Source organism: Mastigoproctus giganteus, chromosome 6 (genome assembly GCF_048544385.1).
Source record: "Mastigoproctus giganteus isolate SK-2022 chromosome 6, ASM4854438v1, whole genome shotgun sequence".
In the NCBI taxonomy this organism is placed as follows: Eukaryota; Metazoa; Arthropoda; class Arachnida; order Uropygi; family Thelyphonidae; genus Mastigoproctus; species Mastigoproctus giganteus.
In genome coordinates this window covers 53,923,466-53,939,035 of record NC_143580.1, presented here as the reverse complement: position 1 = coordinate 53,939,035, position 15,570 = coordinate 53,923,466, and the positions used below count along the sequence as shown (strand labels likewise).

General features: G+C 35.1%; 1 protein-coding gene across 1 annotated transcript in view; it reads right to left on the bottom strand.

The window, feature by feature from the left end:
- Rpn2 (Regulatory particle non-ATPase 2) overlaps positions 1-15,570 on the bottom strand; it is a 459,562-nt gene that overhangs the window by 317,934 nt on the left and 126,058 nt on the right. The window contains exons 14-15 of the mRNA XM_090375965.1: positions 12,819-12,879; positions 1,229-1,356 (exon numbers count right to left, since the gene is read on the bottom strand). Coding sequence (XP_090232091.1) covers positions 1,229-1,356; positions 12,819-12,879 — 189 coding nt within the window. The remainder of the gene's footprint in view (positions 1-1,228; positions 1,357-12,818; positions 12,880-15,570) is intronic.

The following is a 15,570-nucleotide window of genomic DNA, read 5'->3' as shown; positions in this document are numbered from 1 at the left end:
ACTATTTACCCTTCCCCAGCGGGGAGGGAACAGCCCTGCTGTCCCCTCCCCTTCTCGCCACCAATTGTTTTCCTTCTGGTGGAGCATGAGCGTGCCCCACTGTAAAATGGAATTGTCTTCCCTATCGACTCCATACTTCTATTTATCTCCCCCTAGTCTTCAGTCTCTCCCCACTCTACCTGCATGCTAGTGAATGTCCCACATAATCTAAATTCCACAATTCAAAATCAATTTTGCCCACCATTTTTTGACTTTCTCCTAGTGCTTCCCCCTCAACGTGATCACTTTTTTTTTGTTTTTTTTTTTTTTTTGTTTTAGGTCCTAGCCACTGCAATCTCAGGAAATTAGGCATCAGAACCTGCCAAAGTGAATCATATACTACTGGGTACCTGGTCTGTCTCCACGGGACATCAGCAAGGGTCTGGCGGCTAAAGGACTAGAAGAACAATGGTACATGACATTACACATGCAGAGCCCATACACTTTTAAATTTCTGGCATTTCCAGTCAACTGGTACACCCACAATGTGAACTACATGGAGATGGAGAAACCCCTGGTGCCGTTTGACCCTAAACACACTTTACACTTGTAGTACATGGTTTCTGCCTGACAGAAAAAGAGTAAAAATTATGAAGATCTCACTGAAAATTTGACCGAACGTTATGAAAGACTAGAGCCCAAGATATTAAAACTAAACTACATGTCACATCTTTTTTCACACCAAATTCAGATAATGTGAATGAAAAGCATGGGAAACATTTCAATCAGACCATTCAAACAACAAGATGTTGAAATGTTAATATTTGTCTAGACTGTAGCAATTTGTCTTCCTTATTAGGAACTTTACTCAAATGACCTGTTTTTCTGAGATAATTTATGGACTTCCTTTGTTAAAGAGAAATGTTGTCTTTCTGAAAGTTATACAGATTTTGATCATAAGCACAGATATATTTATATTCAAATTTGATTATTTTAATTTCTGAATAAGGTTGAGATGCAATGTAAAAAACTCAAGTCCTATCCATAATCAGTATATCCAAAATCAAAATTAAACAGCAGAAATGAAGATAAGCAGGAAAGTTTTTTTTAATTTGTTAGTGTTATTTATCATTTCTTAACTAATCCAGGGCATGAATTATTTACCATTTCCATCATTACATTTACATAAGTAAACATTATACAAAGCACTAAAGATAATTGTTATAACAAAATTATTTAAAATACTTACTGCAACCATGTCTTCAATTGCATTACTTGATATTGACCCCAACATCACTAAACCCATTGCAATACCAGCGGCTTCTCCAGTTACGGCATCATCTTGATATAAATTAAATTTCAACTGCTCGTAAACGTCTGCAATGAAGTTTAACATTAATAAAAACACAATTAAAAATTCCTTTGATAATAAGTCAAATGTTTTCTCTTATGAAAGAAATAAAAAGTTTAATTTCAAGAGGACATTATTTCATTAAATGCAGCAAAATGTTTCTTGGAAAGATTAATCAAAATGTTTATAAGGAAAACCACATACAAATAAGAAGTTCCATTATGAGAAAACCAACAAAAAATTTCACACGGTTTCAAAACTTTTTTTCTAATATTTTTCTAGTCCACATATTTCACAATTGTTTCACAGTATTGCCATCTCATCAGAGAACAGAAAAACAAACTAGCAATGTAGTTAATAAGGATACAATTTAGAGATCAAAATTTGCAACTGTAAAAATTAAAGATAGGCAAGCAGCAGATAAAGTGAATACTATTAAAACATGAAAAATAGAAGGCACACTGCCATTCTTTAAAAATGGCAGTTGAAACGGCTATTAGAACAGCAGCGTCTTTTAAACAAATAAACAAAAATAAAGGGACAAAAATATTTTATTCTATACTATGTATTTTGACACTATTCATTTAAATCACTTCATCAATTGTGCTATATTCAGACAAATCAATCCACTTTTGTTAGTATTATCCTACAATTATGCTACTGTCACTAAGTCCTTCACATTCTTCACTGCTTGGCCTAATACCATCTCCTCACTCACTCTTTGCAGAAATCTACACTGCAATCCATTTTTATGTGGTAAAATATTCAAATCAAAGTTGTTCTTTCATACTGCTTCAAACTAAGAGCTGGCTAACTTCATTATACATCAACATTTTAAAACAGACTTCCAACTTGTTTTTAGTTTGTTCTTCAAATTCCAAAAGTGAAACTCTCCCAATTTATACAATGTAATCTTAAGTTTACATGTGCAGCTTTATGATAACTAACTATTAACACTTACTTCACAAACTACTATTTAAAATGAACAGAGCATGCAACTGTAACACAAAAACATTGAAACTTTTAAGAAATAATAATAATAAACACGAGGATCAAATACAAAGTAGCAACAATCCCTTCCTGTACTGCACATACATAATTCTTACATATAGTGAGCAGCTTTGAAGTGGCTTTATTACACTAAGGCAGGGGTCAACAACCTTTCTTTTTTTTTTTTTTTAATGAAGAGCCATTTTTGATCTAATTAAAAAAAAAAAAAAAGAACCTGAACAGCCGCACCTCAGCTCAAGCTGGGAGGAGGGGAAGTTTTTTAAGAAGTGGAAGAGCGGAAAGGTATTTTATTAAAAAAAATATTTTTTTTAGATGTTATTTATTAATACTGAAAAAATGTAACAAACATCCAATTAGATACGAATTAATGTGATTTTTGCTGCTGAACTTCTTGAGTGGGTCTTTCAACATCAGGCGAGCATGCCGTTAATTTTCATCTTTAAACATGCTGAGAGACTCACATTGTTCAGACGGTTTGTTGATTTACTTTTAATATAGTTCATGTTCAAAAATATTTGCTTGCAGAAATACATCGAACCAAAAACTGAGGGAAGTCCAAATGCAAATCCAGTCGAGCTTCTCTATAACGAATTCGATAAATCCAGCAAAAAAATTCGTTATAGAGAAATTTCGTTATACAGAGAATATCTTTTTTATTAGAAATTGTTATCTAATTAGAAAATGAAAACGAATCGTTTAAATAAGTATGTTTTTGAAATAAAATATACATTTTTAATGTATTTTATTTCAAAAACATACTTATTTAAACCACGTTTACACAATTTTTGCCGGTAAGTATCACAAAATTTAAAAAATCTGTAATTTTCGTTTGCACAGTACAATTAAAAAATTGTCTGATTCTCAAAAAAAAAAACCTCATATTTGTTCAGAGCATTAAAAACATTATCAGGAACATTTTCACAAAACTATAGGCCCATACGAACTGTTTTAAAAGCGTTAATCATTTCTTCACAAGTTGGCTTTTCTACGGGTTGTTCTGATGCGTCTTCAGCATCATACTGCTGAACAGTTAGACATGACCATGATCATGACCATCATCATTTGGATGTTCTGCTGTGATCTACATAAACATAACTATCCAGTGTTATTTCATTTTCAATGTTTCCGGACAATTCTAATAATGTCCAATAGTTTTTCAGTTGTGAAAGGGACAGTTCATCTTGTTCGTCCAGTCGTTGTTCGACTTCTGTATTCAATGCAAATCCCACTTTCGAAAAACAATTTTGAATAGTGTATTCAGTGACATCGTTTGTCAAAACTTTTGCCAGTTCAGAGATGCAATCTCTAAGGTTAATTGTAACCTCCAAGTTTCTATTTTCTGATAACGCATTGACAATCTTCATTATTATTCTCTTTCGATAATGAAATTTAAAATTTTTAATAATGCCTTGGTCCATTGGCTGGAGTTTTGACGTTACGTTTGGTGGTAAAAACAACTTTGCACTTTTAAGTTTGGCAGAAATATTGGCAGGATGTGCTGGACAGTTTTCAGTTATCAACACGATTTTCCTTTTTTCTTTTGTTATACGCTTGTCTAGTTTTAATATCCATTCTTCAAAAATATCACTTGTCATCCATGCTTTTTTATTAAAGGTGTAGTCAACTTCCAAAGATTTTGTGCCTCTAAAACATCTTGGGTTTTTTGATATTCTGATGACAAAGTCTTAATTTTTCACTTCCTGTCATATTTGCTCCAACTAGCACAGTGATTCTTTCTTTGCTTTGTTTTCCGCCAAAACATTTATCATCCTTAAAAGCAAGTGTTCTATTCGGTAAACATTTAAAGAATAAACCCATTTCGTCAGCATTAAAAACATCCTTATGCTCATATTCGATGAGAGCCTTGTCGATCAATTCGGCCCTGGAAAGATTGTGCAAGGCTCAGGGGGTAGAATTTTTTTCAGCCTGGACTGTACTTGTTAACAGGAGAGATTGCTTCTACAGGGATGGGATACACTTAAATAGAAAGGGTGCAAGAATATTTGCTGATGCTATCGAGGCAGTGTTAGGTGGGTCGGAAAACTGCTAGCTTGGGGGGAGACAAAGACCAATAGATTGACAGTGGCCACTGGCAGAGGTGAAAGAGATTCTTGCACTGCTTCTATTAGAATGAGCAGAAGCCTGAAAAACAAGATGCATGGTATTTCAGAGACTGCTGGGAGCCATTGCGGTACAAATAAACACATGGGTTGTGTTAGGGTAGCTAAGAATAGAAACAGGTGCAGGTATACTTGCGTGTACACCAATGCTAGGAGTTTAGTAAATAAATTTGATGAATTTGAGGTATTGCTCAAAACATCAAAGGCAGATATTGTTGGGATATCAGAGACGTGGTGTCACACAGATATAAGGGATGCAGAACTGCAATTTGGGGAGTACAACGTCTACAGAAAGGATAGACAGGATAGGAAGGGGGGAGGGGTTATGCTATTAGTTAAGAAACACATAAAAACCAAGGAAGTGAAGCCAGTCGACATCGCTGGACAGTGCAGTGTTGAGTCAGTTTGGTGTGACATAAGCATTGGGAGATCAAAATTGAGAGTAGGAGTGTGCTATAGGCCTAATGACTCTGATGAGTATAATAAGGAACTGTACAGGGAAATAGAGTGGGCTAGTAAATCAGAGAGTCTTATAATGGGAGATTTTAATTTCCCAGATATTGACTGGAATTTGGGGGCTGGTTACTCACACACTAGAAGGGCTTTTGTGGATTTATTGGATGATTGTTTTCTACATCAGCATGTTCGGGAGGCAACTAGAGGGAGTAATACTCTTGATTTGATTATCAGCAGTGATTCTTCATGCATTAAGAATCTGCAGATAAATGAACCACTAGGTGGCAGTGATCACAGTGTGCTGAAGTGGGATTTACTGAAAGAGGTAACTACCATTAGGGGTAAAGGGAAGGGTTATTGCTTCCGTAAAGGCGACTACGATGGACTGAGACAGTATTTAAATTCTATACAGTGGGACCAACTGATGATGTTACCAAGAGCAAATTCAAAATGGGAAGCATTCAAAGAACGTATCTTGGAAGCTACTAGGCTTTACATACCAACTAAGAAATACTGTTCAAGGTTTAGGCCAAAATGGATGTCAGATGAACTAATGAGGCATATGGCAGAGAAGAAAATGCATGGGATACTTACAAATTAACACATGACACAGAAGCCTATGATAGATACAAGTTGATATGCAACCAAGTTACAAAGGAGGTTAGGCAGGCGAAGGCAGATTACGAGAAATCCTTGGCAAGGGATGCAAAGAAAAACAGCAAAGAGTTCTTTACTTATGTAAACTCTAGAAGGAAGGGGATGAATCAGATTGGTCCACTTGATATTGATGGGTCAACTGTTGATGATCCTGCTCAGGTAGCTAACAAACTAAATGAATATTTTGCATCGACATTCACACATGAGGAGTTATTCAGCGAGGGGAATGCCAGAGGTGTATTCAACTCTAGCAGTAAGCTACAGAATCTTGAAATAACTGGGAGTAAAGTGGAGGAGAAACTGTTGAAGATAAACACAAGAAAGGCACCCGGGGTGGATGGGATCTATCCAGTTATATTAAAGGAGGCAGCAAAGGAAGTAAGCAAACCCTTAGCCATAATTATGAGAGCTTCCTTGGACTCAGGGGAGGTACCCATAGACTGGAAATGTGCAAATGTGACCCCAATTCACAAAGGAGGATCAAAGGCTGACACAAGTAACTATAGACCTGTGAGCTTAACTTCTGTTCCAGGAAAATTAATGGAGGCACTGGTTAAAGAAGCACTGCAGGATCATTTAGACAAGACTTCAGTTATAGCTCAGACACAGCATGGTTTTGTTAAGGGGAAGTCTTGCCTGACCAACTTGATTGGATACTATGATGCAGTCACAAAAGAACTGGATGCAGGGAATAACTTTGATATTATATACTTGGATCTTAGAAAGGCTTTTGATACTGTTGCACATGGAAGACTGCTACACAAATTGGAGCAGTGTGACATTGGAGGCAAATTGCTGCTATGGATAAAGGGGTGGTTGAGTGGGAGAAGACAGAGAGTGGTAATCAATGGACACTGCTCATCGTGGACTAATGTTATTAGTGGAGTCCCTCAGGTCTCAGTGTTGGGTCCATTATTGTTTTCTGTATTTATAAATGATATTGATGATGGTATATCAAGCTTAATGTCCAAGTTTGCAGATGATACAAAGGTTGGCAGGGTTGTCAAGGACACTACTGACACTACACTGCTGCAACAGGATCTGGAAAGGTTGAGCAAATGGGCTGAGAGGTGGCAAATGAAGTTTAACATTGACAAATGTAAAGTACTACACATGGGAAACAGCAACCCCAGAGCAACGTATCAACTCTGTGGTACTACACTGACAGTGGTAGAGAATGAAAGGGACTTGGGGGTGATTGTGCAGGCAGATATGAAGTTCTCTGAGCAGTGCAGACGGGCTGCAAGAGTAGCTCATGGAGTATTGTCAATGATATACAGGAATTTTTCCAGCAGGGATAAGGAGGTGATTATTCCATTGTACAAGGCAATGGTCAGGCCACACCTAGAGTACTGTATACAGGTCTGGAAGCCTCATTTCAAGAAGGATGTAGAGCTGCTGGAACGAGTACAGAGAAGGGCAACAAGATTAGTGAATGGAACAAAGGGGTGCTCTTACGAAGAAAGGCTTAAGTTTTGCAAATTACAGTGTCTGGAGACTAGGCACCAGCGAGGTGATCTGATAGAGGTGTATAAAGCCTTGAATGGTTTAAGCATGCTCAATGCTGATGGGATTCTTCCTCTAGCTCAGAAAAATCACCTGAGAGGGCATAAATTCAAATTGAGGAAAGACAGATGTAGGATAGACGTGCGGAAATTTGCCTTTAGCCAGCGGGTGGTTGGTTGGTGGAACAGACTGCCATCCCTTGTGGTGGAGGTTGATAGCCTAAATAAGTTTAAGGCTCAGCTGGACAGGTATTTTGAACGAACAGAGGGGTGAAGTGGAAGTGGGTTTTTTTTTTTTTTTTTTTTTTGGCTGATGCTGCATAAGCTTGCTTTCTTGCATCAAATGCCTCTACTAATGCTAATGCTAATTCTTCCAAAATCTTCTTTAAGGTATTGTTCCTCCAACTGTTGCAATCTTCTTTACTTACATTAACACTTTCTCCACAAATAACCTATTCCACAATTCTGTGGCGCTTCTTAAATTTATCTGGCCACCCAGTGCTCGCATTAAATTCTGTATTTGCACAGTCCCTTAGAATTTCATTCCAAGGGACTGTACAAATTTCAGAGCTTGTTGCTTAATTATTAGGCCCGATATTGGTATATTCTTTTCACTTATCATTTGCACCCATTTTAGAACAGCTTTATCAACATCTTTGTATATACACAACTTAATTCGTTTCTTGTCTTCTCCTCCTTCAATTGCATTTAAAATTCATTCTCGATTTTTTAAAATCGTAGAAAAACTTCTTGCAGGTATGCCATATTTCTCTGCAATATCTTTTTTCTTAAAACCCTGGTCAATATCATAACAATCTTTGCTTTATCATTAATACTTTATTTAAACACTTTCTTTTCGACATTGTTTCCGCAACTGTAAAAATTACTCAACTGCAGATCTTGCAGATACATACAGCGCAAACTTCGCTGCGCTGGCCATATAGTGAATTGTTAGTACTGCCTACTCAATGACATCCACTTGCCAATTCAACAGTATCACGTGACCTTTCCTATCAATCACTTTGAAGAAATATACGACTTTGTGAATTTCTTTTATTCTGCTTTCATTCATATATACATGAAAGAAAATTTATGGTTAATGTATGCTGCATGTTACTTTTCAGAAAAAAAAATACAAGAGCATATAGCCTGTGATTGATGACGAACGAAATTAAAAAAAAAAAAAAAAAAAAATCATGAAAACCATCTATTGGGAGTAGTTAGATGAGAACGGACATATATAATGATTGACAGGAAGGTCACATGGTACAGTTGAGGTGAGAAGTGAATGTCACTCAGTAGGCGTTAATAAAAACCAACTATGGTAGCATTCTATGTATTGCCACCGCAGCATGCTCAAGTTTACCGCAACGAATTTCGTTTTCCCCTGAGCCAACATCAATTTACAAATCTACCCCATTTATTGTAAAGTTTACGACCACTTTTAAGAAAACCCTTTTGGTTTAATAAAAATGAAACAAAGACCCTCCTACGCGCATCAATGGCCACAAGTGTTCACTAAAACGATGATTATTTAATTCCAGATGCTAATGCGCAATTTCGGAAGGAAAGAGGCAGTATATTTAGCGGCTGTTTAGCAGTAAATGCTTGAAAATCTTAAAATGCTTTTACTAATTTTTTTAAAAAATTCGTTATAGAGAGACTAACACTTTGCTATATGGGGTTAATTTTACATGTAATTTCGTTTCAAGGTGCAATGTTTTGCAAAAAAATTCGTAATATAAATAAATTTGTTAAATAGAAGTTCGTAATAGAGAAGTTCCACTGTACAGTAAAGTCCCAGTATTTGCAGTATCTGTATTCGCGGTCGCTGATTTCATATAAAATGAAACCTAAAAAAAAATGTGAATTTTAAAGCGCCGTGAACATTTTCCGCCATAACAGCGTTCAGTGGATGGGGGGAGAGGGGTGACAAAATCGCGAGTGTCGATGTTTCTCGCTAATCCTTGTTCAGTATGTGTTATGCGCTTGTCATGGAAGGTTTCGTTGTTTGCTTTTAATTTATATGCTTATAAATTGAATAAATTTATCAATTTATAAATTGATATGCTTACAAAAGTGATAAATCTACCATTTTGCACTGTAAAACAGACTTTTTCAAGTGTGTTAACGGAAGAAAGTGACTTTATTGCGGACAAGTTCTTTCTAACCCGTACAAAAATATAGCTACAAATAACAAGGGAAATGTGAAAAGATCAAAGGTGATGACATTAGCGAATAAAATTGAATTATTAGATAAAATTTCTAATGGTGAAAATGTCTCCTCGGTGGCAAAACATTATAAAATCAACGAGTCAACGGTACGATCAATCAAGAAATCGGAAGGAAAAATCCGCCGTAGTGTCCATGAAAACGCGCTTTTGAAGCAAATTGCTTCAAAAATTTGCTCTGTAACTCGTGATGTTAAATTAGAAAAAATGGAAAAAGCTTTAAATCTGTGGATAGAAGACCGAACTCAAAATAAAATTCCATTAAGTTCACTCATCATTCGTGAAAAGGCAAAACTCCTTTATCAACATTTTAACGAAACTGGTGATAGCACTGGCGGGATAAGTTTTTTAGTTAGCAAAGGTGCTGGTTTGAAATTTCTAATAAATATTACATTTAATATTAAATTGTTTCTTATTTTCATTTCTATGCCATATGCTTGCATTTCACTATTTACTGTCTATGTGCATAGTTATATTATGAAGGTACATATAATACATACATAGACAAAATTTTAGACTAGTTTTTCTGATATATTTCATACTTTGGAACGGAACCCCTTTATTACTATGGGAGCCATAACTCAGTATTCGCGTTTTCGGTATTCGCAGCATTTCTCAGGAACGTAACCCCTGCAAATAGTGGGGGTTTACTGTATTTTCAAATTTATATACATGTCCCTTAAGCTACTCCATGCATCGAACACAATTTGGTCTTGCTTTTTCAACTCATTTATCGCTTTCCATTTGTGTAGAATTGCAAGGGAAGCATTTTGCCTCTCCAAAGTACTGTAGAACTTGCCATAAATGCATATGATTCGATCCATTCCTTCTTAAATTCCCGGTTTTCTTGCTCAATTTTTCTCTTTTGAGTTGACATTTTAAAAATTACAGCAATTTTAATGACCTCTTATTTCACTTGTTTAATAATACCGCATCACTTATTTAAAAAGTCAACTGATTTATAATACGAATTCAAGCACCTATCACAAACAATATGTACACGTGGATATTAATTTTTTTATTTTATTCTTTTGTTCCTGTTTTTAGCATTAGCATTAGTAGAGGCATTTGATGCAAGAAAGCAAGCTTATGCAGCATCAGCCAAAAAAAAAAAAAAAAAAAAAAAAAACCTCTTCCACTTCACCCCTCTGTTCATTCAAAATACCTGTCCAGCTGAGCCTTAAACTTATTTAGGCTATCAACCTCCACTACTAGGGATGGAAGTCTGTTCCACCAACCAACCACCCGCTGGCTAAAGGCAAATTTCCGCACGTCTATCCTACATCTGTTTTAACTATTTTATATTCACCACTGCCGCAACAAGTAACCTTCAACACCTTGCAGTACGTGTGCTCTGCTTGCAATGTGCAGGCAAACTAAACTGAGAAGTGGTTGCGGCTTGCTCTGAAACTAATGCTATATTCACGTTGGCACCTGTGCCCGACGCATGCCATGCTTGTTATACATGTTGGCTAAAAGTTAAAGAGCTGCAATTCATGTTCAAAGAGCCGCAGGTTGTCAACCCATGCACTAAGGTATACATTTACTTTCCAAGTAATTTGTACTTTTCCAATCAGCAGAAAGTTGGTCATTGTATGCAAAAGTAAGGAAGATTCTGTATGCATTCAGAACTCTTCACATTGGCAAGCAATTTATTGCAATGAGCAATTACACAATGCCCAAAGGTAAACTTTATGAAATACAGCCTCCTGTTACTCCCTAAGATTTTATATTTGTTCCCTATCCCTGCCTCCAGTTCTTCTCTCACCTAATGAGAATAGATCCTTTGCTCATTTTACTTATTTGAACATTCCAAAAGTTTCACTTTTGAAATGTACAAATTTCTTGATCCCTTTCAAGGCCTAATATACATCAATCAGTCTTTCTAAGTTGTCTAGCTGCCAAGTTTTGGAGTTTTCAACCTCCAAGCCACTCTTAATGTGGACATCAATTAGTACACTCTTCACCAGCTTGGCTGTTAACTGAACTCTAGAAATCTTTCTGTATTTTTTTAGGTTTGGCCTCACATCCTTTTATATTAGAAAGAAAGATTTCAATGAAACTGTCCTTCCTAACAGTAAAGTTCCTATAAATCGCTGGTATTCAACCTTCTTTTTGTTGACATATCCCTTAAATTTTCTTGATCCCCAATTACATTTTTTTTTCAATGAAATTCATGTCCCTTAAATACATTTGAAATAGTACCCATTTAACCTGAACACATGATCAACAAAAATAAATTTACTATACAAGCATTAAAAATTTAGATACAATTCTTCAATAAAACTGATTTCTTATTTTCCTAAAAATATATGGATTAAAATAAAACTGAATTTTTCTGAAACGATCTCATACCAGCAGTGATATTCACTGCTGGTATAAATCATGCACAACATACCATGTGCCTTTCCAGTGGCCTATTTACATGCATGGCAAATTCCATATCTAATTGTATCAAAAATCTAAATCCTTTTTACCCTAAATCACTTTTACCTCCCCTCCATCCAGCCTTTAAGTAACTCCTGTATTTCTGCTGCTCAGGAAGTAAACTCTTACGTTTAGAACATTAAACTTTAGCTGCCAAGCAAACCACAGCCTAGTTCTGGTTGTGAACCACCCTTTCTATCTTCAAATCATCAGCAAACTTTGGCAGGTTTCCCCTATATTCCATTGTAAATATCATTGAGGAAGATTAAAAACAGAAGTTATTCCAGCATTGATCTCTGAGGGACTCCACTTGTTACACTGGTCCACAATAAAGAATGTCTATTTATGAGTAATCACTGTCTGTTATCTTTTAGCAAGCCCTCAATCCAAGGAAGGAGCTTACCAGTAATTCCAATTCTTCAATTTATATAACCTTTCATACATAACAAAAGCTTTACTAAAGATAAATAATACTAAAGTTGTTTCTTGCATCCAACTGCTTCATGACTTTGTCACACTAATTAAGTCTTGCCAGTATTTAGGCAAGACTTCTCAAGCCAATGTTGTGATCAATTAAAGATACAATAGTAAATGATACAATTCAGAACCAAGATGGTTCTGTTTTGTATCATTAACTACATACTTCAAAATCCAGTCTATAGATGTTTTGTATCATCAGATACAAAACAGATCCAAGATGGTTCTGTTTTGTATCTGATGATAGAAAACAGAACCATCTTGGTTATAGACTGAGGAGATATTAGAACTTTTTCCTCTAAAGGGATTGTAGGTATAATAATAATCTCATTATTATACTTACGGAGGGGTGCATTATCCCTTTGGAATAACACCCCCCCCAGAATGCTCTTTAATGACCTTATAAATATATGGTTCAAACTTTTTTTTTTTTTTTTTTTCAGCTGTAAACACCACTGAAATACCTACTGAACTCCTCATCTATCCCTTCTGGGTGTGATTTTGTGACATACTAATAACCAAGCTTTCAAGTTAAATTACATATTACGTTTATGCATGCTATGCTCAATAGAGACTTAAAAAATAAATAAATAATCTGGCATACCTTGTCTATGTGTACCCATTGCAGCCAAACCCAGACCTAAGCAGCCACCATGCCTCACCATCTGAAAGAAAAAATAAAATGAAAATCATAAGTCCATTTTAAAAATATGTTTTTTTTTTAAGTGACTGTGAAATGAATATTTCAATAAATTACAAATTTTTCATATTGTTAAAAAATTCTATTTAAATAATAGTTAACCTTTTGTTAAGTTTGCATACTTCTGTTTTTAATCCACCTAAGAGGAAGTAAAGAAATTGTGAAGTTATGCGTTTAAAGGAAAGTGTGCCAGGAATAGTAAGGTCCACCAGTTAATAGTGATTGCAAGACAGATCATTAATCATTATAATTATGAATACATCACTTAACTCTCAGGTGACAGTCCCTGTACTCTTAAAGCATTTTTTATGGTTATACTTCTCTGAGGAAAAAATAATGATGATACAAATTGAGGAATATTAAAATCCTCACATTTTTTTTCAAAAAGTTACAATAGTAAAGGATAAAAATTTACACAATAAAATTACAAAATTTTTCTCTTTGATGTATGATTTTCAATGTTCCAGCTTGAAGGCTAAATCAAATTGAACTTCACACCACGTAGACAAAAAAGAAACATGGTTAATTTACACCTAACACAGAATATACTTATACTCTGTGATATGTAACACATTCTGCACATTCCACATATTTAACATTACAAACTCAGTGATGGCCAATTTGTTAAATATAAATAAACAACACAATTATGCACAATTGTTTTAAAAATTCTGAATTTAATGGTGAAGGTGTAGTCTGTGAATTTTTGTGAAAAAAGATAGAGAAAAACTATTTACAAAAAAAAAGTGCTTCATAAATCCAGAGTTGACAGCTGTGTAGTCTGATACATTTGCTGAAGATATAAAGGTGGTCAGGAGTTAACATTTAATCAGAGTATGGTGACCCAAAATGATCTAGATAAATTATTCTATTGGCCTGAAGATTACAGCTCCGCACTCTAAATGCACAGTTTGCATCTGAGTAACTTATCATCCAGACTAGCATTGCTCAAGATGCAGACCACTGGTTATCTGTAGAAGTACTACGTGTGTAAAAATAAAATTTATGATAAATATTTAACTGAAAAAATTTAAGCCAGTTCACTGAGGTTTGAAAAATCACTAATCTAAGCAATAGCAATTTGAAGGTTGCAGAGAATGAAAAAGACCCAAGGAACTGCAATGCAATATGATCATATGTTCTTCATATTTACCTCTTTCTTTCAACTATTTATCCAACTCCTCTTTAAATTTGGATAAACTTACTTTCAACAGTCTCACTCTTTGACTAAAGGAAAATTACTGGAAATAAATTCTAAAATTATTCCCTCGTGTATATATAAATTTAAGTATTTATGCATACACAAAAAATTTATGCCTCAACCATTTTAAAGCCTTGACACGTCGATGAGGTCCCAGGTCACCTCATAGATGCTCAGTTTCCAAACACTAACTAATAAAATTCAAGTCTCTCTTGATAAGAATACCCCATGATAGCCTTAACCAATCTTGTTTCTCTTCACTTTTCTTTGTCCTCTCCAACTTGCCACCCATTTGAAGAGGTGTGGGTATGCTGTCAGTGACTGGATGAGTTCTCAAAGGCCTGTACATTCAGAAGGAGTAGGGTGTTTTGCTTGAGTTATTATGGGTTTTTCAGCCCACACAACATGCAGATTGGCCTGTGACCATACACCCCATAGACATAATAACACTTACAGTGCAGTAGGGTCTTAAATGGTAACAAGGCTATATAAATAACAACACATGTAATTCCATGAAATTATATCTTATTGCTGTTTTTTTTTTTTTTTTTTTTCTGGTATCTTTGATTTCATTAATTATTCATATGAAGTTCAACAGAATATGAATATTTTTTATTCCTCTAGATACCTCTACATAAGAAAAGGGGGAAACATTAATCCAGGCAAATTAGTTTCAGCTTAAATCTTTACACCACATACCAGTATAAATTTGAGACCTCATATCAACACACATATGAACAGTGGAAAATATTTCCATTCCTCCAACACAGAGAAATGGACTACCAACACACACAGTGGTCTGGTCATGACACACAGCTGCAGTAATCTGACATTTCTGAGGGAGGCATGTTGACTACTCAAAGGAATAGGACCTAGCTTTCCACTGCATCAAAAATATAAATTTTGGATGGAGTGCAAAGCTATATCTCTAGATCTGCATATGATAGTGTATGTAGGATACTTTAGGGCAACAGATCATTGAATAGAATCCTCCATGCAACTCTTGAAAAATAGGAATCATTACCACAAGACTATCAGGATGAGCATACTCTCTATTAAACATGAATTATACAGGACTGGTCTCTAAATTTTGGGTAGTTGTGATTTTCATTCATGAAAATATAGAAAAATATTTTTTTTTCTTTGCATATCATATTTTATGGCCATAACAACTTTTGAGCAATGGTATAAAAAAAAGTTAATTTAAACAGATTGCTTCTTGATTCATACCATAATTTGTATTAACCTATTTTCCCACTGGATGTATCAGATTTGGACAATGCTAATGATGAACATAGAGGCATATTTCTTCTGAAACTTAAGTCTTAGAATAATACATTTTCACAAAGGGTTTGACAGAATTTTATAAAACACACGCACATACTTTTTTATTATTTATTTATTATTTTTTTTATATATGAGATTCTATGGTTGCAGTAACCTTTGAACGATGAC